Here is a 26219-nt window from a genome sequence, read left to right as displayed (position 1 = left end):
GACACGTTTCATCTTTCCCCCCTCGCCTCTCCTTCTTGCATTTCACCTCACCTCGGTATCGTGCACGAGCAATTAGCACTTTGGTGCTTTTTTTCTCACACATGCGAAAGCACAGTCTGATTACATACACACGCTCACCAATACGCGTGTGCTTCATCGATACCAAAAAAGGTGCACGTAATCGATTATTTATGACATGCGATTACCGGATCTGAGAAAAGTGACAAATGGGTGAAAAGTAAATAAGAGAGAGAGAGAGAGAAAGAGAGAGAGAGAGAGTGACAGACTGAGATTGAGAAACAGGGGAAGGGAGAGAGTGAGAGAAACACTGAGATAGAAATGAAGTGTATTATCCAGAGTTTCAGACAGAAAGACGGAGTAGATAAAGGAGTGTAGGGGTTAGAGCGCGAGGGAAAGACAAATAAAGAGAGAGAGAAAGAGAGAAAGAGATAGAAAGATAGAAGAGAGAGAAAGAGAGTGAAGAGAGAACGAGAGAGAAGAGAAAAAGAGGTAGGAGAGGAAGATAGTGAAGAGAGAGAAGAAAGCAAGAGAGAGAAGAAAGAGAATAAAGCCAGAGAAAGAACGAGAGAAAAATAGATATAGAGAAAGAGAAAAAGAGAAAGTGAGAAAGAGAGAGAAGAGAGAAAGAGGGAGAAGAGAGAGAAGAGAGTGAAAGAGAGAAGAGAGTGAAAGAGAGAAGAGAGTGAAAGAGAGAGAGAAGAGAGAATGATAGAAAGAAAATGAATTAAATGGAAGCAATAAGTAACTAAATAAATATTAATTTTAAATTGTTTTAAGAGAGAGTGGGAAGGGGGGGGGGAGAGAAGATGAAACGAATTAAGTATCTCCTTTGATGAGGGGAACTACCTCCCACTTTGTAATACTACTCATTACGACCCCCCTCCCCCAGGGGGGAAGGGATCAAGAGGGCCAGCTTAGACTGAGCATCAAAGTCAGAAAACAAAAGTTAATGCTCTATTTCATGATTACAAGACGCTCATGTCTGTTAGTAACACTCTTGACTGGCTGCGAGTTCAGCTGATTGAAATATCCCCACATGGTCTCTCTTTGGAGCCACACATTCAGACGTAATACAAACAATATACTGAGTACATCGGTAACAGACAATGCAAAGGCTGATTCGTATTTCTAATTAATTATAACAAATTAATGACATCACAGGAACAGACAAGGCGCCAATCAAAGCAAGCCTAATCCGATTTGAAAAAAAAAAATGTAAAAAATGGGCGGGGTAAGGGGGATGAGATCAGAAAGACGATTGGTTGGAGGTTTTGTTTGGATGTAGCCCTAGACAGCTCATTCAACTTAGCCTTGTATGGGCATTTCTCTTAGCTTTCACACAAATCTGAATATATCTCCAACATATTCAGTGATGGATTGCCTAACTTTTAATCACTAATAAATTAACAGTAAACGTTAAAATACAAGAAAAAATAATATTTTCCCCACATTGAAAAAGGCGCCGGTACGCAGGTATATACATAGGCCCATAATGTATATATTTATATACATGCTTGTATGTATGTGTATCTGCATTTTACTTGTTAAAGATCTAGCTCAACTCACTTAAAATACATTAGTCTTGTCTTCCTCCTCTTACCCTTCCCCATTTTTTTTCTTCACTCACACTGGTCCGTACTACTTATAGTTACATCAGCCAAACACACACACACTGTAAAGGCCATCCAGCTTCTAGCTTTGCTTAAATTTGCCTTGGTGTTATGTTCCTACCTACCTACGACTTAAACAGCTGATGAATCGTGCACTGTGTGAAACTATAATTGACGCAACAAATCGCGCCGGCTCCATGTTTTTCAACTTCCTTCTAGCAGATTTGTGCACCAGATGGCGTACTCAGCCTCACCGCACGTGGAAGCTGCTTTCGCGCCGTGTTATCCGCGCCGTTATCACGAGTTAGGTGCCCCTTGTTGACGACCAGAAAGATAAGGTCTAAAAAAAAAAAATAAACACAAGAGTTTTTTTTAGAGGGATTCGAAGAAAAAGAAGAGTGAACAAGGATAGAACATAAAGAATCTTTTTCTGAACTTTCACGTTCATAGATCTAGTTACTGTTGCGAATGAGTGCCGATGTTACAGCGTAGCTGGTGAGGTCGGGTTGGATCTCTTCGAAATTATGTACAAAGTTGAAATGGACACCATGGTCTAAGGAACATTCATGCCAAGTTTGGTCAAGATTGGCCAATCGTTAATGATTTCTATGCGGGGCATACATACTCCTTACATTGTACTTTAAATATTAGATTAAAATCTTGAAGAGCAATATATAGTTACAATTCTTGGTGTGGACCTATTTCGCCTCTCGGGCCGTTATTCCGCCACTGCATTTCATCTCCTAATGAACTTCATCAGTATGCAGATTCGTGAGCACGCACACACGCACAGACACGCAGAGATGCCTACACATTGAGATTAACGCGAAGCTAGGCATCGATTGACATGGCTTTATGGGATCGAAAGAAAAAAAAATGAAAAAAAGAACAGAGAGAGAGAGAGAGAGAGAGAGGGAGGGGAAAAAAATCTCATGATATTGTGTTGTTGGCTTTTGTTCCTTGGAAGTTTCTTTTTTCTTTTTGTTTCTTCTTCCTCCTCCTCCTAGCTATTGTGAAAGTTAATAAAAGGGGACGTAACTAGTTCAGTAGTACAAGAATCTATAGCCTGCCCCTGCCCATAAGACGAGTGTTGACTGGATGCTAATAAACCATGGCCGGCCAATGGACTGCATTGATTGGTTGTTATATTTTAGTGAGATTTTTTTTCTGGCATGGTGATTCTTCCCTGATTTACAAAAGGTACTGGGGGGATGGAGTAAGAAGGGAGTGGGAGGTATAAGGAGGCCTATATATTTCACAACGACATTTTTGAGTGAATGACTCATGTATCTTCGGAATGGTTTGTACGCCAGTTTTGTTAATGCTGACCAAAAAAAAAATCCTTTGTAATCAAACCACGAGTCCGAATCTTGGGATCAATAAAATGATTACTTCTTCGTCATTTTAAATTTTAATTATCTGTATTGTTAATGATTAAAACAAAAAAAGAATATTTCAGGACATTCTCGTCAAATGCCTAGGACATGTCCTAGCAATGCGCGGAGTCTCAGGCTTGCATACTGCACCGGGTTTTTTTTATAACTGTTAGCACGTGGGGATCCTGTAACTGGGGGATTTACCCACGGTCTACACATTGCCCCGGCCGTACCAAGTATTCCTTTCTAAAAGCAGCTTTCATGTTAAAACATTATCCGATGAATATAACAGAAATCTAGATCATATAACTCCATTGGGCGAATTAATGTATTGAGACAAAATTATTTTGCTTACATTGAACACAAAACATATAGCATTAAGGGCATTTAATTTTCCCTCGAATACAAAAAGGTCCAGTCTGTTTGGGCCCAAACATGGGCTGTTCGGCCTCCGGGTTCATATACATTGTCGACACGTGTCTGGCGCTGTATTAGCGGGAACACAAAAATGTCTATCGGAGAAAGACGCCAACTACTGTATAGTGGTATCCAGAGAATAGAAGCCATAGGATAGTGGTTTACAAAGGTGATGGCATCGTCCTTGAAATGAAAACCTCTGTCCTCCGAGAGCAACTTTCAGTTCAGGAATAACACTATTTGGATCAGTGTGGATGGGGTGGGATAGGTGGGAGCATGGCTGGAAGTAGTTCCTCTCAGTTATTGGACCAGAGGCGTAGCTAGGGTGGGGGAAGGAGGGGGAGAATTCGAAAATTCCCCCGGGCCTCCACTTAAGGAGGGGCCGAAATAAGTGTTGTTTTTTGAATTAAATATTAAATATTGCGCAAAATGCAATGGCCCCGAAAGAGGTCAGGCCCACCCGGGCCTCCAAATGATGGCTAATTCCTAGCAACGCCACTGTATTGGATTAGGCATCTAAACCCTCCACCATGATAATGAGAAGACAAGAAAATATTTTAAAATACTTTTAAAAAAAAGGCTTATATAAAGCATAATTATATCAACTAGTTTGGATCAGTCATGTCATCAAATTTGTAATAGATCTAGACTAACTATAAACTTAGCATTTATACAAATAAAAACAAAAATTGGAATAACCTGATTCGAACTCATGGCCCAAGCCTTCCCATGCCCATCTCAAGCCCACGGTAACTACTTGGTAACTACACTGGAGAGCCTATAAACATGGAAGATTGTATAGTTAATATTGTTTCTATAGTCTCGTCCTATTTTTCAGGTTTATGTTAACTGAGACTCAGACGACGACCCTATAAAGGGGATTAATTTACCTTATACCACCATTTCTGTCAAGTACAAATTCTTTCCCTTGTTTGAGATACCTAACAAAAATCATTAATTACCAATAGTCAATCAACTAATTAGTTAATTTTTTAAATTGATTCTTATGTTGTCAAGTAAAATAATTAATTGTGCAAAATTTCAGCTTGATCCGAGATTTGGTGTGCGAGAAATAACGCGTACTAATTTGTTTACCACACAGAGTGAATTAATACAAGCTTTGTAAAAAAAAACAAAAAAACATCAAAATTGTAAGAACCACCCACGTAGACTGTTTGTTAAAACGGCCTATATATTAGCACTGACTTAAGAAAGCGGCTAGCAACGTGTTTAGAACTTTATGTCAAAGGTTATGAGGTGGAAACCCAAACAGCATCTGACGTTATTGAAACCCTGTTAGCGTCTCAAATGAACGCGAGGAGCGAAGACATTTTTTTTTAAAATAATAATAAAACGCCCCATTAAATCAGAATCTAATGGCGCCCTGTTCGGGGCAAATGTCCTCCATCCATGACACGGCTACGACCACTCGAGTAAACGCTCGAGGAAAGAGTTAGAAGACGAAAAAGAAGAACAAGGTGCGCTTTGATGGGGGGGGGGGAGGGCTGTTCGTGTGAGTGTTTGCGTGTGAGTGTATGCGGGAGGGTTGGCAGCGTTCGACCAGCAGACCTAAGTGGCCAATTAATTCCTCCACCTGATTGATTTTCAACTCCAGCGGCCGCGCGACACCAGGGACACCATAACACCACTTCATGCCCCCCCCCACTTTTTTTTTAGTCCCGACCCACCATTCCGCCCTCTCCCCCCATTCGGTATCCTCATCCATCTAGAAAGTATGCTCACCAACTAGGCGCATTAATTAGTCATACTTTCACTGCTGATGTAAACTAGTGGAGTTAAAGCGCACCCCCCCACTTCACAGCGCCTCCCCCCCCCCCCCTTCGCCCTCACGTGAGCATGATATTAGCATTAGCGCCATCCTCCAGTGGACTCTGAATATTTTCGTGTTAGTAGATCGAAGTGTGCCCTAATACCAACCCATTACCTTAGCTCGTAAATAACTTTCTTATGTTCTTTTTCAATGCTTGGAGCAAATTCTTAAAGGGTCCAAAATACTTTTTTTTTTTTTTTTTTTTACCGTTTATTGACTGCTTGGTAAAAGGCCTTTTTCTATTAGCTTTTTATACTTCACCCTTCCCTCCCCAGTACCAAAAAGTCGCAAGCGCTCGTGCCTGCTGAGCTGCTCAAGAAAATATGTCCACTGTCCGTAAAAGCGCTTTTATAACCTTTGACCTTTGTAACAGGGAAAAATGTAACAAAATTGTGACAGGACATGTTACCAGAAGTTGTCATTCAATACTAGAGGATTTCAATGTCCAAAATCTAATAATCTAGATCTAATAGCAATCGAATCCTGGACAGATACCTTAGGACTGTGTATATATATCATAATATAATATATATATATATATATGTGAGCAGGGAAATATTACGCAGCATTATCTTATAGACATACTAGCCGTTTATAGATATATATTTATATTCTATAGATCGCAAGGTCTGAAAGGGGAACTTTTTTTTTTCTGTATTTATTTTATGTACTTTATAGACTCAACAGTTCGATTATTTCTCAGAAGACAAGATGGTCGCCGAACACTTCTGCTTGTCAACAGTCAGAGTGACTCCCCTTTGAAATCGTTGACCTTCGTAACCCTTTTCGTAGGTTACGATCCCACAATTCCCTCACGACCATTCTGCCACGGAAGTAGTCACTGCCAAAACAGTGTCATGCTGGGTGAAGTGGTTGGTGAGAGGGTGGGGCGCTGGTGATACCCCCTAAGTACAAGCCGCTCGACAGTCGATGTTAATGGTGGCGACGAGCGCCCTGGAAAGAGCAGCCTCATGTTTGCTCACCCAAGCGCGCGCGTCCAATTGTTGCATAGACTTAAAAATCTGACGCTCGATCGCGTTTTATGTTTGCTTTTTTTTTTAAAGGTTTTTGTTTTTCGAATGTTGAATTTAATGCAAGAGAGAAAAAAAAAAAAGAAACTGCCCGGGGGAGGGGAGAGGTATCAGGGGTGATCAGGTCGATGGCCATTGGATAAACTCGCTTGATTTGTTTGCACAGCCCTGATAGTTTTATTTGACCTTCAAGGGTAGGTAAATATGTTTGAAATGCCCAACTTGTAATCAGGGTTATCTAACTTTACAGCAAACACATACAAGAATGCACGCTCACGTCGGCTTCTTTAGTTAAGCTTATTAACATTGTTGGGTTGTCCTTCAAGGGCAGGTAAACAGGATCTAAACATCAGCTGAAAACATTGAACTCTTTGGTGGGAGGGGATTATCTTCTCTTTGTTTGATGATGTCTTTTTCATCTAAGCATTGCCCTCTGACTGTAAAAGAACAATCAATAGCAAATGATTTTTTAAAATAAATTCTACGATAAACTAGATCTAGACTCCTTAAAGCAAGAAGATGTCTTCATATAATAATATCATCTATCTTATATTATCTGAAACCGATAATCACATTTCATACATGATGATATGATGAGGCCGTGACTCCGATGTCAAGGATAATTATGGTGGTTTTTCATCAAAGTCAGATAATACCTCATGATCCTGTAACTCAGAAGTTAAAAAGATCAGATAATTATTTCGTTCATTAATCACATTTCACAACAAAAGTTGTAAAAGTAGCAACAACAAAAAATGTCAAGCCAGTTCAAGCCACTTCTAGGATTACGACATTACAACGCTTTGAACATCAGGGGCCACTTAATGATGTCATATACTTTTTTTTTAGAACATCAGTGTACCACATTCGGATATTATCCTCTAAAAGAAATCAAGGGCCAACATTATTGGCGTGTCAGGAGCCATATTTTTAAATGTTGTTTAACTGCCTGAAAGTGGGTGGCCATTTATTGATGTTGTTGCCCTGCCACAAAGTCAGTGGCCATTTATCAATGTTTTTCCCTGCCAGGTTGTCAGTGGCCATTTATTGATGTTGTTTCTCTGCCAGGTAGTCAGTGGCCATTTATCAATGTTGTTTCCCTGTCAGGTAGTCAGTGGCCCTTTATTGATAATGCGTCTCTGCCAGGAAGTCAGTGGCCATTTATTGATGTTGTTTCCCTGCCACAAAGTCAGTGGCCATTTATCAAAGTTTTTTTCTCTGTCAGGAATTCAGTGGCCATTAATTGATGTTCTTTCCCTGCCACAAGGTCAGTGGCCATTTATCAATGTTTTTCCCTGCCAGGTAGTCAGTGGCCATTTATCAATGTTGTTTCCCTGTCAGGTAGTCAGTGGCCCTTTATTGATAATGCGTCTCTGCCAGGAAGTCAGTGGCCATTTATTGATGATGTTTCCCTGCCACAAGGTCAGTGGCCATTTATCAATGTTTTTCCCTGCCAGGTAGTCAGTGGCCATTTATTAATGTTGTTTCCCTGTCAGGTAGTCAGTGGCCCTTTATTGATAATGCGTCTCTGCCAGGAAGTCAGTGGCCACTTGTTGATGTTCTCTCTCTGTCAGAATGTCAAGGGCCACTTATCGATGTCATGTATCTTTCATTTCATTTCATTTTTTTCATAAAAAAAAAGCCCACCAACCTAGATATTTCTGTTCTAAATTTTCACATCAATTTTGTTTTTTCGAGTATTTCGTTTCATTTAATTTGAAATTTTTAGGTCAAATAAAAAAAAGGCGATATATTTATTTTGACATCAAATTTCAAAACATGTCCGAAACCACATTTTAAACGAATCAATCAAATATTAAATAAAATACAAAAAAATATTGGATACTTATGACTACCACAGAATGTCATTCAGTCTTGTGGACACCAGGTATTTCACTCTTTCTCCCGACCATGTGCCATCAGCATAAATTGTAATCGCTTAATCAAAGACAAAGACACTAAATGCGTCTATTGCTTACGTACGCACAGCTGATCCATTTTGGTAAAAAAAAAAAAAAAAAAAAAACTTTTTTTCCCTTAAAAACTCCGTTTAACGAAAACATTCGAATTTTCAGTTGTTTTTTTTGGGGGGGGGGGGTCGTTTTATTAATAACTGTATAAAATGACATGACATTCGTTAATAGAATATCCAGAAAGAAGTAATCGATAAAATAGATAAATAGAACACACAAAAAAGAAAATAGAATGTGTATAAAGAAAGTTTCACTAGACCGGTGGGAATTTGAAATGTGATTCCAAAAGGGAATTACGCTGCTCTCTAATTTCTCTTTGAGGTCGAATATTATTTGGTTTTCATTCCGGAAGCTGATGCACTGTAAATAGAGAGGAATGGTTTCGTCACGTGATGCCTCTCCACCAATGAGAAGCACCGGAAGTCAACGTCAGACGGAGTTGTTTGTCTCTCCCATCATGGCCGCCATAGGCAATGGGAGATTGTTTTTTTTTTCCCTCTTTTTTTTTTATTATCATCGTTAAATTAAACCCATGAGAAGTATTAACTAAAGGGAAGACAACCAGCACACACTCGTTTGGGACTAAAAACAGTTGCGAGGTCAACATGGCTTTTTCAAGTTGAGCTTTTCCCCTAACGGTCTCCAGTTACTTCTATCCGTGATTCTACATCAACTGACGCACATTTCGCAAGGGTCGGCGCCTTCACGTAAATCTAAGAAGTCAACGCCGCAGAATAAAGCTAGGTGACGACAACGCCGCAGAATAAAGCTAGGTGACGACAACACCGCAGAATAAAGCTAGGTGACGACAACACCGCAGAATAAAGCTAGGTGACGACAACGCCGCAGAATAAGGCTAGGTGACGACAACGCCGCAGAATAAATCTAGGTGACGACAACGCCGCAGAATAAATCTAGGTGACGACAACGCCGCAGAATAAGGCTAGGTGACGACAACGCCGCAGAATAAATCTAGGTGACGACAACGCCGCAGAATAAATCTAGGTGACGACAACGCCGCAGATTAAGGCTAGGTGACGACAACGCCGCAGAATAAATCTAGGTGACGACAACGCCGCAGAATAAATCTAGGTGACGACAACGCCGCAGAATAAGGCTAGGTGACGACAACGCCGCAGAATAAATCTAGGTGACGACAACGCCGCAGAATAAATCTAGGTGACGACAACGCCGCAGAATAAGGCTAGGTGACGACAACGCCGCAGAATAAGGCTATGTTAAGATAATGCCGCCTCGTTAAGTTTCGGAAGGTCTCCGGCGCATCGTAAATTTTGAACCTTTTTTTCAGAACATAAACCAAACGTTTGGAACTCGCCCCCATTGAGCTCAGCCAACCGCTTGTTTCACTACCTTCAAAATCAACATTAGAGCCTATCTGGTCAAAACTTATTTAGCTTTAGGCAATACTTTAACTCACATATCCGTGTTATTATTTTCTAATAGCGTTTTTGAGCCCACATTCTGAGCCAGCCTTAGGCAAAGGTCAACTAGACAGCCACCTAGGGGCTCCAATTGGTGGGGGGGGGGGGGGGCCTCGCGTAGGACTAAAGATATTTTAGATAAAAAAAAAAGCGATCGGATCTCAAACCTTGTGGAGCTCTACTCATATGTTTGCTAGTCTAACCTTGTCTCTACTATGGAAATTGAGATATATGAATTTCAGTTATTTGTCGGCTTGGGTATAGACCAGTAGGTTTTTAATAAACGGCGTAACTTTATTTTTTAGCTGTTTCTTTCTATTTCATTTGGGGCCACCAAATTGACTTTGACTAAGGCTTCCAGTTATCAAAGGCCGGCCCTGCTACATTATGTCCTTTACTGTCCTGCAGGACGTTTGGGTACAACGCTTGAAACGTAAAAAAAAAACAAAAAAAAAAAAAACAAGCCTCTTATTGATGAGATGAACTTATCTGATGTTAATAGAACTATATACATTCAATTATTATCAATACTGTTGCTGCATAGCGACATGCACCGCAAGGGCAACTTAACGTGACGTTTTAAGCTTAACTACATGCACTTTAAAATTGGTAATGTTAATTTGCATGGCTGGTCTTTGTGTTGGGTGCAGGTTTCTATTGTACACAGTTGGCACCTAAATTTAAAAACAAAACACCCAGAAGTCTATTTTTACAATTCATCTTACTATTTACAAATTCTTCATATGGTCAAATAGGACACGGCCCTCGAGAACAGCTCGAAATATTTTCCTAGAAATTTGACAGTTTGTGTATATGTCTTTGAAAAGAATCACTAGGAGAATTATGTAGCAGTGGGGCTTTTGGTTTGGCCGTTTTGATTTTATCCAAATACAATAATAATTAAACTTAAACTTGGTCTGGAGGTCTAGACAAACTTTAACTTGAACACGCAGACGTCAGCGGGTATTCCCGCATGTATTCCTAAAGAGTTCAATTAGCCAATAGACGTTCGGGAAGATGTTGTGTAGGCCTACTGTCGATGACTTTGGTGTCCTCTAAACACTTTTATTGGTTATTTCCATTCTTGCATAATTGACTTGAACCTAATCTATTATGTTGTTACATTTTCTCCTCAGGTCTGACAGATACCAGCTACCCAAGACCAGTAGGCCCCACGTGGCTGTCCCGCCCCCCGGGCAATGTGGTGTTCGCGAACACGAAAGGCATCGCCATCTCTTGCACGGCCAGCGGCACACCTGCCCCGGAACTGGACTGGGTGAGTGAAGGGATTGAACTCTAGACGCAGATCGATTCGGGTGTCGTGGCTGGCTGAGGGGAAAAGCTAGTTGACACAATTCTCAAAGTGTGGTTTCGAATCCTGGTGGGGCGAACAGGGTTTTTATATCCGTGAAGGCCTGGATTATTAGGGGGGTGGGGGTGGGGCGTTTCCCACAGATGCTGGGCATAAGCTGCGGAGTAATTTAAATTATCAAATTGACTTTTGTGTCCGTTAATGTTAATTTTCCAAAGAAATTTGATTGGACGTTTTACAACTATGATGAACTGACCTTTTTTTTTTGTTGCGGCATGATGCCTTCCAAGTTGGGTGGTATGCGCTTCGGACTGTTGTTATGATGTCCCGAGCTAGAACCCTGCCCACTACCCTCCCCTTCGATGCTGCAGGAAGTTCGCACTAGGGCGTAGCGATCTTCATTTGTGGAGGAAGAGATTTAAAGAAAAATTAATTCTTCAGTGCTAAAAGTGCACACAAAATTATCCCATACCTTTTAAAAAACAAAGCTCATCAGCACCTATTTATTTCGTACGCCAATATGTTTAGGTTGGAATAGTTTTTCCCGACATGTATGAAAATATCTGTTGTGTCTTGTAACTAGATACGAGTAAAAGGCGCATCTCTATATTCAGAATAGTCTAACATTGTCAAAATAGATCCGAAATATGTGTCCTTAAATATATAACAATGTAAACGACGCTGTACTCTATTATAAAATTGTAAATGACGCTGTACTCTATTAAATCTTCCCACAGGTTAAGGATGATGGCGAAGCTGTGGTCAGCGTCGCAGGTCTGGTCTCTGTCTTGGCCAACAACACCCTCTACTTCCACGCCTTCCATAGCACTTTGTTCGACGCCAAGGTCCACAAGAGCATCTACAAATGTCTGGCCACCAACGCAGGGGGCACCATCGTCAGCAGTAACGTCTCCGTGAAAGCAGGTGAGTCTTGGACTAGCTCTGGACAAAGTTTAAACCCTGATGTCTCTGAGGCGTCTACTTTAGAGATATTCAAGCAGAAATTTTTTATATTCCAAAATATAAACCCAAGATTAATTTAGAAAAAGGGGTTTGTTCTAAATGTTAAACCTAGATATCTCAAGAAACATAATTTTCTCAATCGTACTTTTCAGAATCATAGAAACTTCTCCCCTAATTATTTTATTAACTGTGACCTTCTAGAAGCTGACGTATGCTGTTTTTTCCCGTTAACCTCTTCTCTGATTGGATGACTATAATTAACTTGTTTACTCTGGTCATCTCTGACTTGACCTGGGCTTCTAGAAACTGGTCGAAATAGGTCACAGTCTCGACTCAGTGACATCTGTAACGCTGTTACACACAACTTATGCTTAAGATAAACCAAACTTATGTTTAAACGAACTTCATCTACAAATGTATTTTTTTTCCACGCATTGAAAAACAAAAAACAAAACAAAAAAAAAAAACAACTATCAAGTTATTTCATCTTGTCGAATACATGGGAGTGGGGTCATTGGGGGAAAGGAGTTAATATGGGCTTGAGGTCAATGTCCAATGCCAAAGCAATTTAGACAATGATAAACATGAGCGTAAAAAAAAAAGGTTTCATTCTTCTGAATTCATTTCTAACATTTCGGAGCACAGCTTTATTTGTTACTGTTGGATTTTTATAGCTTTTTTTTTTTTTTTTTTTTTGTTTTTAATGCCGATTTTTTTTTCCCCTTCGTGTTTTGTTTTTTCTCGCCCCATTTCATTTCATCTCGCACTTTGAATGGCGGAAAGATAACCCATCCCTAACATAGCCCTCCCGAGTTATCCTATTCGGCCACCGCTACCGAATCTGTTTATATCACGTGATCGATGTGGTGCGTTCGTCATACGATAGCACCTCGGGACAATAGCCACCTGGCTGGACTTCATTTAAATATATTGCCGAAGAGTTGGTCTCACAATGCTTAATAAAATTGATTTGGTCCTCCTATCTAGAGATTAGATTCATTCGTCTTATGTATATATGTCAGCATTACAACCCTATGCTACTTTCAAGCAATATTTTAGAATAGTGCATTCAATAATATGAACAAGTATTCTCATCTCATCTGTCACTTGACTTTCGTCGTAGGGGGGTCCTGTGATAGTTCGCGTAACCAAATCCCTCCACTTTTCGCGGTCAGCAGTTCTTCTTAGCAAGAGAGATAGTCCGGTTTATTTTTGTTTAACATTGTCCAGCCAGCGTTTCTTTGGACGACCCTTTCTTCGTGCTCCCTCCACTGTACGTAGGAGGATAACTTTGGACAGTGGGTCATGACTTACAATATGACCAAACCAGCTCAGCTTTCGACTCTTTCACAGTATTGAGTTTTTTTTTCCTCCTTTTTGCCATCCAGAGTGTTGACTTGTAAAAGTACAACCTCGTTTGTCTTCTTGTCCTGGTATCTGATCCCTTGCTAAACACAGCCTATATACCAAACCAGGATCTGAGCTCAGTATACTAGCAGAAATACCCGGTGTTGCCTTGTTTTTACAAAGCTTATACTTCGTAGTAAAAAAAAAAACACAACTTTTTAAGTTTACCACCCTCCCGTTTTTTTTTCTTCAACGATTTATGGACTATGCATGCCAAAGATTCATCACTCTCTAGGTCATTATACACGTTCTGACCTTACGATGTATAGATGTACACTAGTTTCACTTTACGAGCTACCTAATTAGGAAAATACTTTATGCAATACAATCATGTTGGGTCAAATTAGGGACAACGTGACATCATTTTCCCGGTCGTAATCGCAACCAAACAGTTTGCGAGAAAATAACCCCAGATTTCGCTGTCTAGAAAAGTCAGGATTTGTGATAAAAATAGCTCTAGATCACGCTGTATACCTTGCTCAGTATTGGTGATAAAAATACCTCTAGATCACGCTGTATACCTTTCTCAGTGTTGGTGATAAAAAATACCTCTAGATCACGCTGTATACCTTTCTCAGTATTGGTGAAAAAAAATACCTCTAGATCACGCTGTATACCTTTCTCAGTATTGGTGATAAAAAATACCTCTAGATCACGCTGTATACCTTTCTCAGTGTTGGTGATAAAAAATACCCCTAGATCACGCTGTATACCTTTCTCAGTATTGGTGATAAAAATACCTCTAGATCACGCTGTATAACTTTCTCAGTATTGGTGATAAAAAATACCTCTAGATCACGATGTATACCTTGCTCAGTATTGGTGATAATAAATACCTCTAGATCACGCTGTAAAGCAAACTCAGTATTTGTCAAGCCTTTTCTTCTTTGTCCATAAACATGACATTGCTTCTCCTTCGTTTCGTTTCGCTTTTTTTTCCCTCCTCATTTCCATTAATTTTTTTTTCTTTTCCTTTTGCAATCAGAGATGGAAGCGGTATAATTTAATGTGCATTGTGGGATTTTCCCCTCTCTTTTTTATTGGGGGTGGGAGGGGTATTGAGGAATGACCGAGATGGACATGAAAGAATAAAAAAAAAAAGAAAGAGAAAAGAAAGAAGAGTGGAAATGAGAGAAAACAACATAAAAAAAAAAGCTTGAAATAAAAAAAAATAATATTATTATTAGTATGTGCGCGCGAGATAAAGAGAAAGTGGAGAAGTGATATGGTCGAGAAGGAGAATGAAAAAGAGATTAAAAGAAATTGAAGAGAAACAAAAAGAGTGCTACAGAAAGAAGAGAAGGACAAGGTGTGAGAACTGTTTTTACATTTCTACAAATAATTCAAAACTTTCTAACACCGCTCAAAATTTTCTTCTTGGGATTTTCTTATGGATGTTTGGATCTATAGGAGCACAGCAAACTTCAACTGAAATAGTGTTGGGCCGAATTAAAATATGACTTTTTTTTTTCCAGCACTTTCTCTGACAGTTTTCTAGCACTTTTTCTGTTAGCCTAAATAAACCATTAGGTTATGTCTTTTCTGGTCGATATTCAATACTAACGGACAGATAGGTTTTTTTATGTTTCAAGCCTCAACTGTAACCTTTCTAAACACAAGTCTAATTATTTGAAAGTAGTAGAGCACACTTTCAAAGAGAATTCATGTGTGCTGAAGAAAATGATAGCTCTGGATAATAAACGTATCCATTCTAACACTGGTTCGAAAAAAAAGGCATACACCGCACAGATTTTAATCTAGTCCCGCTTATTCGTTGGCAGAAAAAAGTGTAGTAAATAGTATGCAAAATCATAAAATCTTTTTTTTTAACATGTAAGCGTACATAGATATAATTTAAGAAGTGCATAAACATTACCTACGTACACAGTCAGGCTATTCTACAAAGGTTAGCGAATTGCAATGATATTAGAGAGTCCCTAATTGGGTCACTTATAGCTATGCGGAATCAGGGGCGTCACCTTCACGTTAACTTTAAACTTAAAAAAAAATGTTTACAAATCGGCTGGTTATCATCTCCCCCCCCCCCGCTCCCTCCCAAACGCAATGATCAAACACTCTCAGTGCTACCCTAATTGCGACATCGTTCATAACTTGAGAATCGTTAGACCGCTTGAAAAGAGAGCCTCCCCCCCCCCCAGGCGCTCGTTTTGAGAATAAAGTGTCGGAAAGCATCAGTAATTGAGAACCATCGATAATGAATTAGTTCGAAGTTTTAACGTCACTGAAATGTGGGCCTTAAGTCAACGATACATTAGCAGGAATACTACTACTAATAAGAAGATCATAGTTAACTGTCAGAGGGCAGCTGCAGACCTGCCACATCACCTGAAAATTCTTCAGTGGAAACTGATAAAGAGACTGTTTAATTTTGTTTCTCTTTAACGAAACTCGACCCTGGCAGCGCCAGAGAATGAATACACGTTCGTTTCTAACATAATAATAACATTGTCCAGAGCGGTACTGCATCAGATCTGTGACGATGCAACGAGCTATTGGTGTCCACTGCCCACAGGTTGCGACGTCGCAGGTCAGTGTTTTGGCCTTCAGTAATGATTGGTCTCGGTCCACCGCTCGACCAGGCAGGCGTGTGTCTAGCAACCGCCAACAATGGCAGTAACATACTTTGTTATTATTTCCAACGAAGTAGGACTACTTATCATTGAGTTAAGAAAACAGTACTACGTCAGCTGTTCAATTAGTTATCTATATACAGTTCATTTGAAAAACGCATTCAATAAAAACAAGAAAATAATAATTAAAAAATTATTTTAAAATAACAAACAAAGCTTATATTAAATTAAATTAAATTGGATCAGTCGTGTAATTAAATTTGTAATAGACGTAGACTAACAATAAAAAGCATTTATAAAAATTTAAAAAAAAAAGGGGAGGGAGGAATTCTAAATCATGTCTCTATACTTCTCAGGCTTCTCAAGCCATCACGGTAGCCACTCTGCTAGTGGGGAGCTTATAAACATGGAAGATTGTAGAGTTGTCTTTTGTTTCAATAGTCCCGACCTATTTTTCAGGTCTGTGTTCACTAAGACTCAGACGACGACTTATAAAGGGAACTAATTCAGCTTGTACCACCACTTCAGTCATTTACAATTTCTTCCCCTTGTTCGAGACACCAAACAAAACAATTTATTACCAATAGTTAATTAACTAATTGGTTAAATTTTTTTTTTATTGATTCTTGTGTTGTCAGGTAAAAGAAATAATTGTGCAAAATGTCAGCTTGATCCGAGAAATCATGTGTACACACGTTTTACCAGAGTGACTGAGTTGATATAAGCTTTGTAAAAAAGTTGTTTGCTTTTCTAAACAGATTAGTGAGAAATAAGACTCACCCATAGACATACATAAATATAGACTGGAAAAAGGAAATAACTTCATGTAACTTGAAAACATGTATATCTATTGTTGTCGGATTTCCGAATTCTGAAAAGTTTCATGATCTTCAGTCTTAGAGATTAAACAAAACTACACTGCTGTATAATAAAGTACACAAAATTGCAAGCCACAAATGTTCGTTTCATAAAACTCTTTTATCGGCCAGTCTATATTTATTTATGTCTATGGGCTCACCAATATAAGAGGAAAACATCTAACGTATAGTAAGAAATATCTACCCATTTTATGCAAGTTTATATAGAATTACGTCATAAAAAAATGTGCACTTTTTTTTTTCGTTACTTTATGAGCACTGTCAACAAATATTGCGAAACGAATGCGGTACGAATTCAAACGAAAACCTTTTTAGATTTTACCTTTACTTTACTCAAATTAATTATTGAATTTATTGATTATAACTCCCAAAAGAAATTGGAGCTAAATCCACTAATATCTAAATAAAAACATTTTTATTTTATTATTATTTTCGGAAAACTGGGTAAGGGGTGATAACAAGAGCATGCAACTCTATCTCCAGAGTTCTCTCTCTTATTTTGCTCATTATCTGGCAATGCATCAATTGGTCCAGTTATCAGCTCATTCTGAAGTGAGGCGATTATTATCAGAGCCATGACTCATGGAGCCATATGTTATCGCATCTACAGAGTGACTCACCCTTGTTTACCAGACATCTTGTCTTATAAAAAACTATAAATAATTTTTTTTTTGTTTCTTCTCTGTGTAATTAACGTCTACTGAATGAAAGTGCTATTAATCTTATTTCTATCTCAGCCTACACTTTTTAAACAGCTAAATGCTCACAGAACTGGTTGATTACTTTCTGTCAGCGTGGCGGTATATAAAAAAAAAAAAAGCTTTTGGACAGTAAAAAAGCATTGGCGTCAACTCTGGAAGAAAAGCGAGTCAAATGGAAAATGGCTGGCCCCAACAATGCAAATGTGCAAATGCCGCCTTTATCTGCGATGTTTGTGGAAGGAAAAGTCTCTCGCGAACAGGACCCTACGGTTCATTGAAAAAGTTCTCTACGGCTGAAGGTAGCCAATAATTGATTCATGTTTTGTTAGATACAATAAATATGTGTTTAAAGTGTCAACTAGATCCAAGAATGGGCGTGGGAGAAATAATGTGTACAATTATTGAAGGGGATAAATCCCCACATTTTTAGCCATATCTATGAATATTGATATTGTTTTTATCAAACTAAATGAGGTAATATAATACCTACTAACCTTAGGAGTCTTAGTTCACAGCTCTAGAATATTTGAAGATCTGTTTACACACAGAATGGGCTTCTTTTGTCTAGGGCATGGTGACTGAGTGCTTAAGCTAATTAGGCCCGGCGCACGAGTACATTAATCTGATTTTTTTAAACTAAAAATGTAAAAATAAAAATAATAAACTGTTTTTCTTATCTCCACTGCGGATGGAACAAATGTTACGCAGTGTCACCATTTCAAAACCACTCACAATCATTTCGTTTTAAAACTGGTTTCTGCACTCTCATATTACACTCTAGCAATGTAAAATATTATATAAACGAATTACTAAGTAATATTAAATGAGTTGTCTTTCTTGGAATATTTTCCCTATATTGTGTTGTGTTGGTCGACAATCTAATATATAAAGGCGCAATGTAAGGAGTGTGTGTGTCCCAAATAGAAATCAAAACCGTTTGACCAATCTTGATAAAATTTGGCTTGAATGTTCTTCAGATCACTTGTGAGATCTTGGTGTTTGTTAAATGTCTCTCTCACAGCAAGAAGGCCCTAAAAATACAAATAATAAAAACCAAAGAGAGAAAACTTTTTTAACGGATCGGGTAAACCCGTTTTCACAGTATTTTATATTAGCTAGGCAAAGGAACATGGTGTTAGATCAGTGAGACACAAAAAAAAAGTCTGCGGGCCACCTAATCACATCCGGCTAGTTGAATATAACGTATCCGTACCTACTTCTCATTATTTCGAATAAGTTGATGTTATTATAAATGAATAAAATGTGAGAAAGGGATAATTTAAAAAACAACAACAAACTTCTGGTACAGATTGCTATATGGGCGATGTTTTTTACTTTTGTATTTTACTTTATGTGTTTATGTGTTTGTGTGTGTGTGTTCCTATGCACACATGCATCCTCAACTTTCCTTTGGCCAACCCTCGTCCACAAACACCCGCCTCTCTCTGCCCCACCTCCTTCTTTTTCTTTTTTTTTTACTCCCTTAACCCGGTTCACAAACTGCAATAACGATCGGCCCTGAGATGTATTTCTGACGTCACATCACCCAAAGGGAGAAATGAAACACACACACACACACATCGTTCACTGCAGATAATTTCACAAAAGAAGGAGGGAAAAAGGAGGGGGGTTGTTGCAATGCATTTGGTGCATGGGAAAAAAGACGATAAGAGTAGGGGCGCTGCAGGGCGATTTCTTTTTTTTTTTTGGGGGGGGGGGCTAGAGAAATAGGGTCGAAGCAATTGGGACTGGAAATAAAAAAGGGGGGGGGAGATGTTCATGGCAGTGGCGTGTGAGTGAAAGACCGGGGTGGACATGAGAGCAAGAGGGGTGGACATGAGAGCAAGAGGGGTGGACATGAGAGCAAGAGGGGTGGACATGAGAGCAAGAGGGGTGGACATGAGAGCAAGAGGGGTGGACATGAGAGCAAGAGGGGTGGACTTGAATATGCGCGTGCTGACACAGAAACAAGCGTTTCATAAATTAAGTTGGAATTTAGTGTGTGTGTGTGTGTGAGAAAAAATAATCATAGGGTGGGGGGGGGTAGTTCATTAAAAGCAGGGGAAAAATAATAAGAGGAACGGGGGGGGGGGGGGCGTTTTCTACTTTGATAGAATTTTGAGCCGCAGTTTGTAGAAACGTGTCGGAGTGAAGCGCAGTGGGGTAACCTCCTCCCCTCCCTCCCCCCCCCCAAAAAAAAAAGGAGGGAGGGGTAAGGAGATCAAAGAGAGTATTGGGCTTGACAAAGAAAGAAGCGCCCCTCCCTTAGGATGACCACATGATTGCGCAGGGCTACTTTGATCCCCCTGCTATCTCGGACTGCAGGAACTTCGGGTGTCAGGGGCGTTGGCATGAGTGGGAGAGACCAAAAAAGGGGATGGAGGCGGGGGTCTAAATGATAGTGGTGCTGCAGAAAAAATTACAACAAAAATAAAAAACACGCACAAAAACTTGAATGAGCTAAGAGGCGAAAATGGGAAAGGATTTAGCGCACGTGTGTTTTTGTGCACGTGTGTGTGTGTACAGTCTTGTGTGTGTGTGCAGAAGTATTAATTCATGGGTGTGCACGAAGACGTAATAATGCGACAATGTTTTAAAAAGAAAGATGGGGACCCGGGGGGGACGGGACGGGTGCACATTTTCCTAAAATAGAAATGCCTCCAAGTCTTTGTCATTTAGACGTCACAATCACGAGAGCATAGACTTGTACTGTCGCATTCACGTGTAGCCTACTCAAACCTATTTTCTCACTGGGTGTAAGAATTTATTTATTTTTTGGTAAAGGCGAGGGGGTAAGTCAAAAGCAAATAAGATCAAGGTTGCTGATGTTTTATCAGTATCATAGGCACTGTACAATGTCGATAGGTGTAAAATAAGTTTATTACTGGGTGTAAGATTTTTGTGGTAAAGGCGGGGCGGGGGGGGGGGCTGTCAAAGGCAGAGATCAAGATTGCTGATGGCTTAGCACTGTCATAGGCACTGTACAATGTTGATAGGTGTTATTTAGGTTTATTTAACATTTAGATATGGATAGTAATAGTAGTCAGGTCTTAAGCTTTTCATATAAATAAAAGAGTAGATTTTGTTTTTTTTCTTTGAAACATAGAAATAGAAGAGAACTTCGAAAAACCAAGTATACAGATGTCAAAGTCTGTGATACACATGTCAAAGTCTGTGATACACAGGTCAAAGTCTGTGATACACATGTCAAAGTCTGTGATACACAGGTCAAAGTCTGTGATACACATGTCAAAGTCTGTGATACACAGGTCAAAGTCTGTGATACACATGTCAAAGTCTGTGATACACATGTCAAAGTCTGTGATACACATGTCAAAGTCTGTGATACACAGGTCAAAGTCTGTGATACACATGTCAAAGTCTGTGATACACATGTCAACGTCCGTGATACACATGTCAAAGTCTGTGATACACATGTCAAAGTGTGTGATACACATGTCAAAGTCTGTGATACACAGGTCAAAGTCTTTGATACACAGGTCAAAGTCTGTGATACACAGGTCAAAGTCTGTGATACACAGGTCAAAGTCTGTGATACACAGGTCAAAGTCTGTGATACTCATGTCAAAGTGTGTGATACACAGGTCAAAGTCTGTGATACACAGGTCAAAGTGTGTGATACGCATGTCAAAGTGTGTGATACACAGGTCAAAGTCTGTGATACACAGGTCAAAGTCTGTGATACACAGGTCAAAGTCTGTGATACTCATGTCAAAGTGTGTGATGCACAGGTCAAAGTCTGTGATACTCATGTCAAAGTCTGTGATACACAGGTCAAAGTATGTGATACTCATGTCAAAGTATGTGATACTCATGTCAAAGTATGTGATACTCATGTCAAAGTATGTGATACTCATGTCAAAGTATGTGATACACAGGTCAAAGTCTGTGATACACATGTCAAAGTCTGTGATACTCATGTCAATGTGATACACATGTCAAAGTATGTGATATAAATTTCAGCTTGTTTCATAGATGCCATAAAATTAGTCTTTCATATAAGTGTTTGTCACAATGATGTCATCAAGTTATGTAGTAAAAAAGAAAGTAGTCTCCCCTATCAGACGCTGAGATCTAACGGGCAGATAATATAAAGGTCATCTGTTTCTATGGCCTAAGATTAACGAGGGTGTCATGTGTTCTGCACAACGACCCTCACGTGACAAACTAGATACCTGGAACCGCACACATAAAAGTGCAAGTCCCCAGATGACCAGCGGCGTCAAACTAGTCAACGTAACGCAAATAATACGGGTCTCAACATTTCGCAAATCACACGCTAATGTTTACACCACTGGCTAGCAGTACTGGGCACTGGGTCATCGCGCAGAGCCTATTGTGTGCTAGGCACAAAGGAGAAAATCCGATCATGTAATCGTGTTCTATTTAGGGTTTAATCAATTTAATGAGATTGTTTTCGATCACTGACTTGATTTCCCCCCCCCCCCCGGCCATCTCCCCAAACTAACACTCACCTTATGTGAGTGTGTGTAACAATGTGTGTATTGTGTCTCTCTCATCTCTTACTGTCGCATCTGTCGCTTTAAATACAACACCGTAGTACCTCGAGTAAATGATAAACGACTAGACTGCAATGATTTCTTGTCCTCATTTTTTATCCGTTTAGTGGTAATGCTCATCCCATTAAGTGAAATAAAAAGTTGGAAGAAATGAAGCGAAACATTTTATTTCGAGTAGGCTCAGACATGAATAAAACTGATACAAAGAGTGTAATCTTTGAATTATAGAATATGGTCAAGGCTTTTCCTACGCTAATAGATAGTCCAGATGTCTTAATGATAGGGTTATCAGAAGTTTGGGGGGGGGGGAGGCATTGTTTTTTAGTGTGAAATGTCCGGCCTTTTTTTCATCAATTTGTTTTGCGTTATTAAAATAGAGGGATCAGATGACTACTCTAATACCCGAGATAAATTCCGCAATAGTTTCCAGATCAGACAGCTCTCCAACTTTTTCTGGTCCTGATCATTCACGTTTCTGGTCACCTTACTTCATGCAGACAGTTGTCTTTAATTTTCAGTCATAATCTACAACAAACATAAAAGTCAATTTTGTCATGACTAATCTTTTTACGGACTGGGAGCCAAATAGATTTTTACACACGCATCACGCCAAAAAAAAATATATGAGTGTCTCGCCAGTGAAACTGTGACGACTTATGCATTGTGTGTACAAGTCTCGAGAGGCCGGATAGCACCATGGGGCAGGATATGGCACGAGGGCCGTAGTTTGGGCATCACTAATTTGTCCTCATTATGGACATTTCTCAAGTCGATTTTTTTTTATTGCTCTAGAGAAGGGAAAGGTGTTTGGGAGCTCTAACAAAGGCCGCGGGACACACATTTGAGACCCAAAGGAAAGCCCTTATTGACGACCGCCGTCGGACAACGGCTTTGTCTGCACGAGAGGCGGAAAAACTGGGTTTGCGTAGTCATGTCAAACTCTGTAGGCCTACTCATATTTAATCTTCGGACTCGAAGACACTGCCATTATTATTATATCGTATGTAACCGTTATAACCGATTTTTTTTCTCTTTGTTCTTGTTCGCATTAAATGTCTCGATAGACTCCAAGGTTCACGTCAATTGTTGTAATTTTTTTTTTAATGTCGCAAATATCGTACATTAAAGCTGTTAAGTGTCGTAATTTCAATCTTCTAGATGCCCGACTTCTTTCTTATGCGCGTGGTATCTAGTTTCCAGGCAACGACGGCGGCCATTGACGAGCTTAGTTACGAGAGACTCGTGAGAATACAGTGGAATCCGCTTAATTGCAATAGCTTCCGACAAGCTTTACTGTTACAATTAAGCGGATTGAGCAAGTAAGCGGAACACCTGTTTTAAGGCAATAGAAATTAACATACCCTTGTTCTTGTTTTTTTTTTTCCCCAGCAGCTTTCAGCTTTGCAACTAAGCGCATTTGTTTCATTAAGCACAATTATACTGTATTATAATGTTGAACACATTATTCTGTGAAGCATATTAAACACGTTACGCCATTAGCTGCCATTAAGCGCATTAGACCCCTAAAAAATGTACTTTATTCTTTTGTTAATGTTATAGTTACTATAGGCAGGGCCGGCCTTAGGCATAGGCAAACTAGAGCCTTCAATTAGTGAGGGTTTCGCATAATGTGTTTCTACATTTTAGAGAAGAAATAGCGAAACTTGTCTTCAATGTTATTGCTGGAGTTCACTTGGTTTTTTAATAAATTGCAAACTTTTTTTTCGCTGTATATTTTTTATTTTTCCATTTCGTTTTCCGGGGGGGGGGGGGGGGGGGGATCACCGAAATCAAGCCTGGGGCCTCCAATTATCTATGGCTGTCCTTGCTATATGATAAACATTTTTAAAAAAAGGTGTCATCTTGATGGATTACTTTGGTCTACAGTGAAATTCGAATCTTTTCTTTTTTAAGGCAGAAGCTTGTCATAGCACTTGAATATATATATTTCAGTTCGTTTTGTTTATTTTCAAGTTACCTGCGCGACTTCCGTTTCCATGGTGTTGAGTTCCCGTCTACGTTAAAGTAACTGATACGCCACTGTGTGGAGTTAACTTAATCCCCATTATCACACGTTGGTAGTGTTTCATTCAGTGCAGACCTTTTGACCTATCCCACGCTATCTTAAGTACAGTTTTAATTTTTGCATTTTTCTGTTTCCGTTTCTGATGTATACTTTTTAAAAATATAGTCCTGCATCTCTTGTTAGTAGACGGACCTCTTTATTAAAAACAAAATCCCAAATCCAATATGTATTGAAGATTGGGTATAAAGACCCAATATTTTTCTGTCAGCTTAACTTTTCTTTGTTTTGTTAAATTTGTTGAAACAATGTTTGCTTATAGTTTTTAATTTAGTCTGACGTCATGGCCATTAAGAATTGGTCAGAGCGAGACCAATCGTCATAGAAGGTCTGAACACTGGCCTGCAACGTCACAACATATGGGCAGTTTAGACTAATAGCTCTTTGCTACGTCACAAGTCAGTACAATGTGGCAACGAGCTATTGGTCTTCACATGTTGCGACGTTGCCGGTCAGTGTTGAGGCCCTCTATAACGAATGGTCTCGGTCAGAGTCGCTATCACTGATTCAAATAAAAAACGTTATTAGATAAAACAAGATTACAAAGAGAGTTTGTGTTATTACACAAACTCAGAGGTGGCCCCCATCGATGTCACCAATGGACCAATGGACCAGGAATATTTAAGCCATAGTCTTGTTTTGATCGTTTAAATTAATAAAATTGTAAAAAATCATATGGCGTTTTTTTTCCACATAAAAGCAAATAGGACAACATTTCGTCTTTGATAAGACTCTTCTAACTCTTCTGGAATAAGTAGAGTAGAGATCCAACTGATCACCTATAAAGTAGAGATCCAACTGATCACCTAAAAACAGAATGGAAACCTCCCAGACAGTGTCGGTGGCACCTGGTGCGGTAGCTCAGGGTGTCATCCCTTCCCATCAACTTTCTTAATATATGTTCCAATAAACACTTTTGCTAGTTAGTTCTTTTTGTTTTACTCGGTGTCGTGTCATCTCAAGTGTTATCTTGGTATGCTGCTGCTTGAAACCCGTATGTTATCGAACAGCATGAGATGTTAGTAAAGGTTTGGGGGGGGGGGAGAGGGCAGTAAATATCCATCTGTTGTGACCAGGCCTGTGGGTGTCTTTTAGAATCCGGCATGAAATGGCATGTCACAACACCCTTACAACACAAGTCAAGGTGACTGATGATGATGATCAATAATTCGTTGACACGGAAGTGCCAAACGTATAAATAGAAGTAATATTTCAAAGCAAAAACAAACAAACAAAAATACCATATTTACTTTCAACAGCAATGGAATTCAGTTTAAATCTCCATAACATTTAAGGAAGTTTATTTGTAATGTGGCCTTAGGGTAAGGACTTAGTCTACAGCCTTGCGTGTGTCCAAACAGTCTTTAACTTATTTAGTCTATGACCTAATGCGTGTCGTCTGTAAGCTCTCCTTCCGTTTATCTTTCTATTTCCTCTAATGATACGAGAGTCAACATCAAGGGAGACAAAAACATGCATGATTGAAGCTGTATCTAAAATAACTAGCACAGGGAATACGAGACGAAAGATTACGTTAGAAAGAGGGGCGTAGATAGAATTCAACGTAAAATGATTTAAGTAATTATACCCAAAGGGATTATAAAACCCAATTAAAACCATGCAGTTCGGTTGTGCCACCAAACCCCCGAATCTCAAGAGATCCTACAAAACACGTCACATCTCCAGGGCATCGTTTGCCTTGTACACTCACTGCCCGCTTTTTTCCCTTTGGGTATTTTTTTTTCGCCTCTGTAAGTGTTTCTCTCTCTCTCTCTCTCATTTAATCCAGTAATAAAATAATTATTCCTCATTTGTAGCTTAAATAGATTGTCAATGTATTGGCTCTATGGATGTTTCCACTATTGCTGTCTTGTATCATTTGTAGGGTAATACTGGATGATACCCTTCATTTATATGTTTCTGACATAAATTTGTATTGACTTTCAGACATTATAAAGATGCAACATATAAAAAATACCTTTAAAAACAAAAATTATCTAAGAGTAGGAAATCCACATTTTACAACTATATTTTTCAATAAT

General features: G+C 39.3%; 1 protein-coding gene across 5 annotated transcripts in view; it reads left to right on the top strand.

The window, feature by feature from the left end:
• LOC106055158 (cell adhesion molecule DSCAM-like) overlaps positions 1-26219 on the top strand; it is an 89857-nt gene that overhangs the window by 31492 nt on the left and 32146 nt on the right. For all 5 annotated transcript variants that reach the window (XM_056010264.1, XM_056010267.1, XM_056010266.1 and 2 more), the window contains 2 exons: positions 10838-10977; positions 11751-11937. In XM_056010264.1, the coding sequence (XP_055866239.1) occupies positions 10838-10977; positions 11751-11937 (327 nt within the window). The remainder of the gene's footprint in view (positions 1-10837; positions 10978-11750; positions 11938-26219) is intronic.

The sequence above is a fragment of the Biomphalaria glabrata genome, chromosome 14, assembly GCF_947242115.1.
Source record: "Biomphalaria glabrata chromosome 14, xgBioGlab47.1, whole genome shotgun sequence".
Classification (NCBI taxonomy): domain Eukaryota; kingdom Metazoa; phylum Mollusca; class Gastropoda; family Planorbidae; genus Biomphalaria; species Biomphalaria glabrata.
This window is presented reverse-complemented; position numbering and strand designations above follow the sequence as displayed.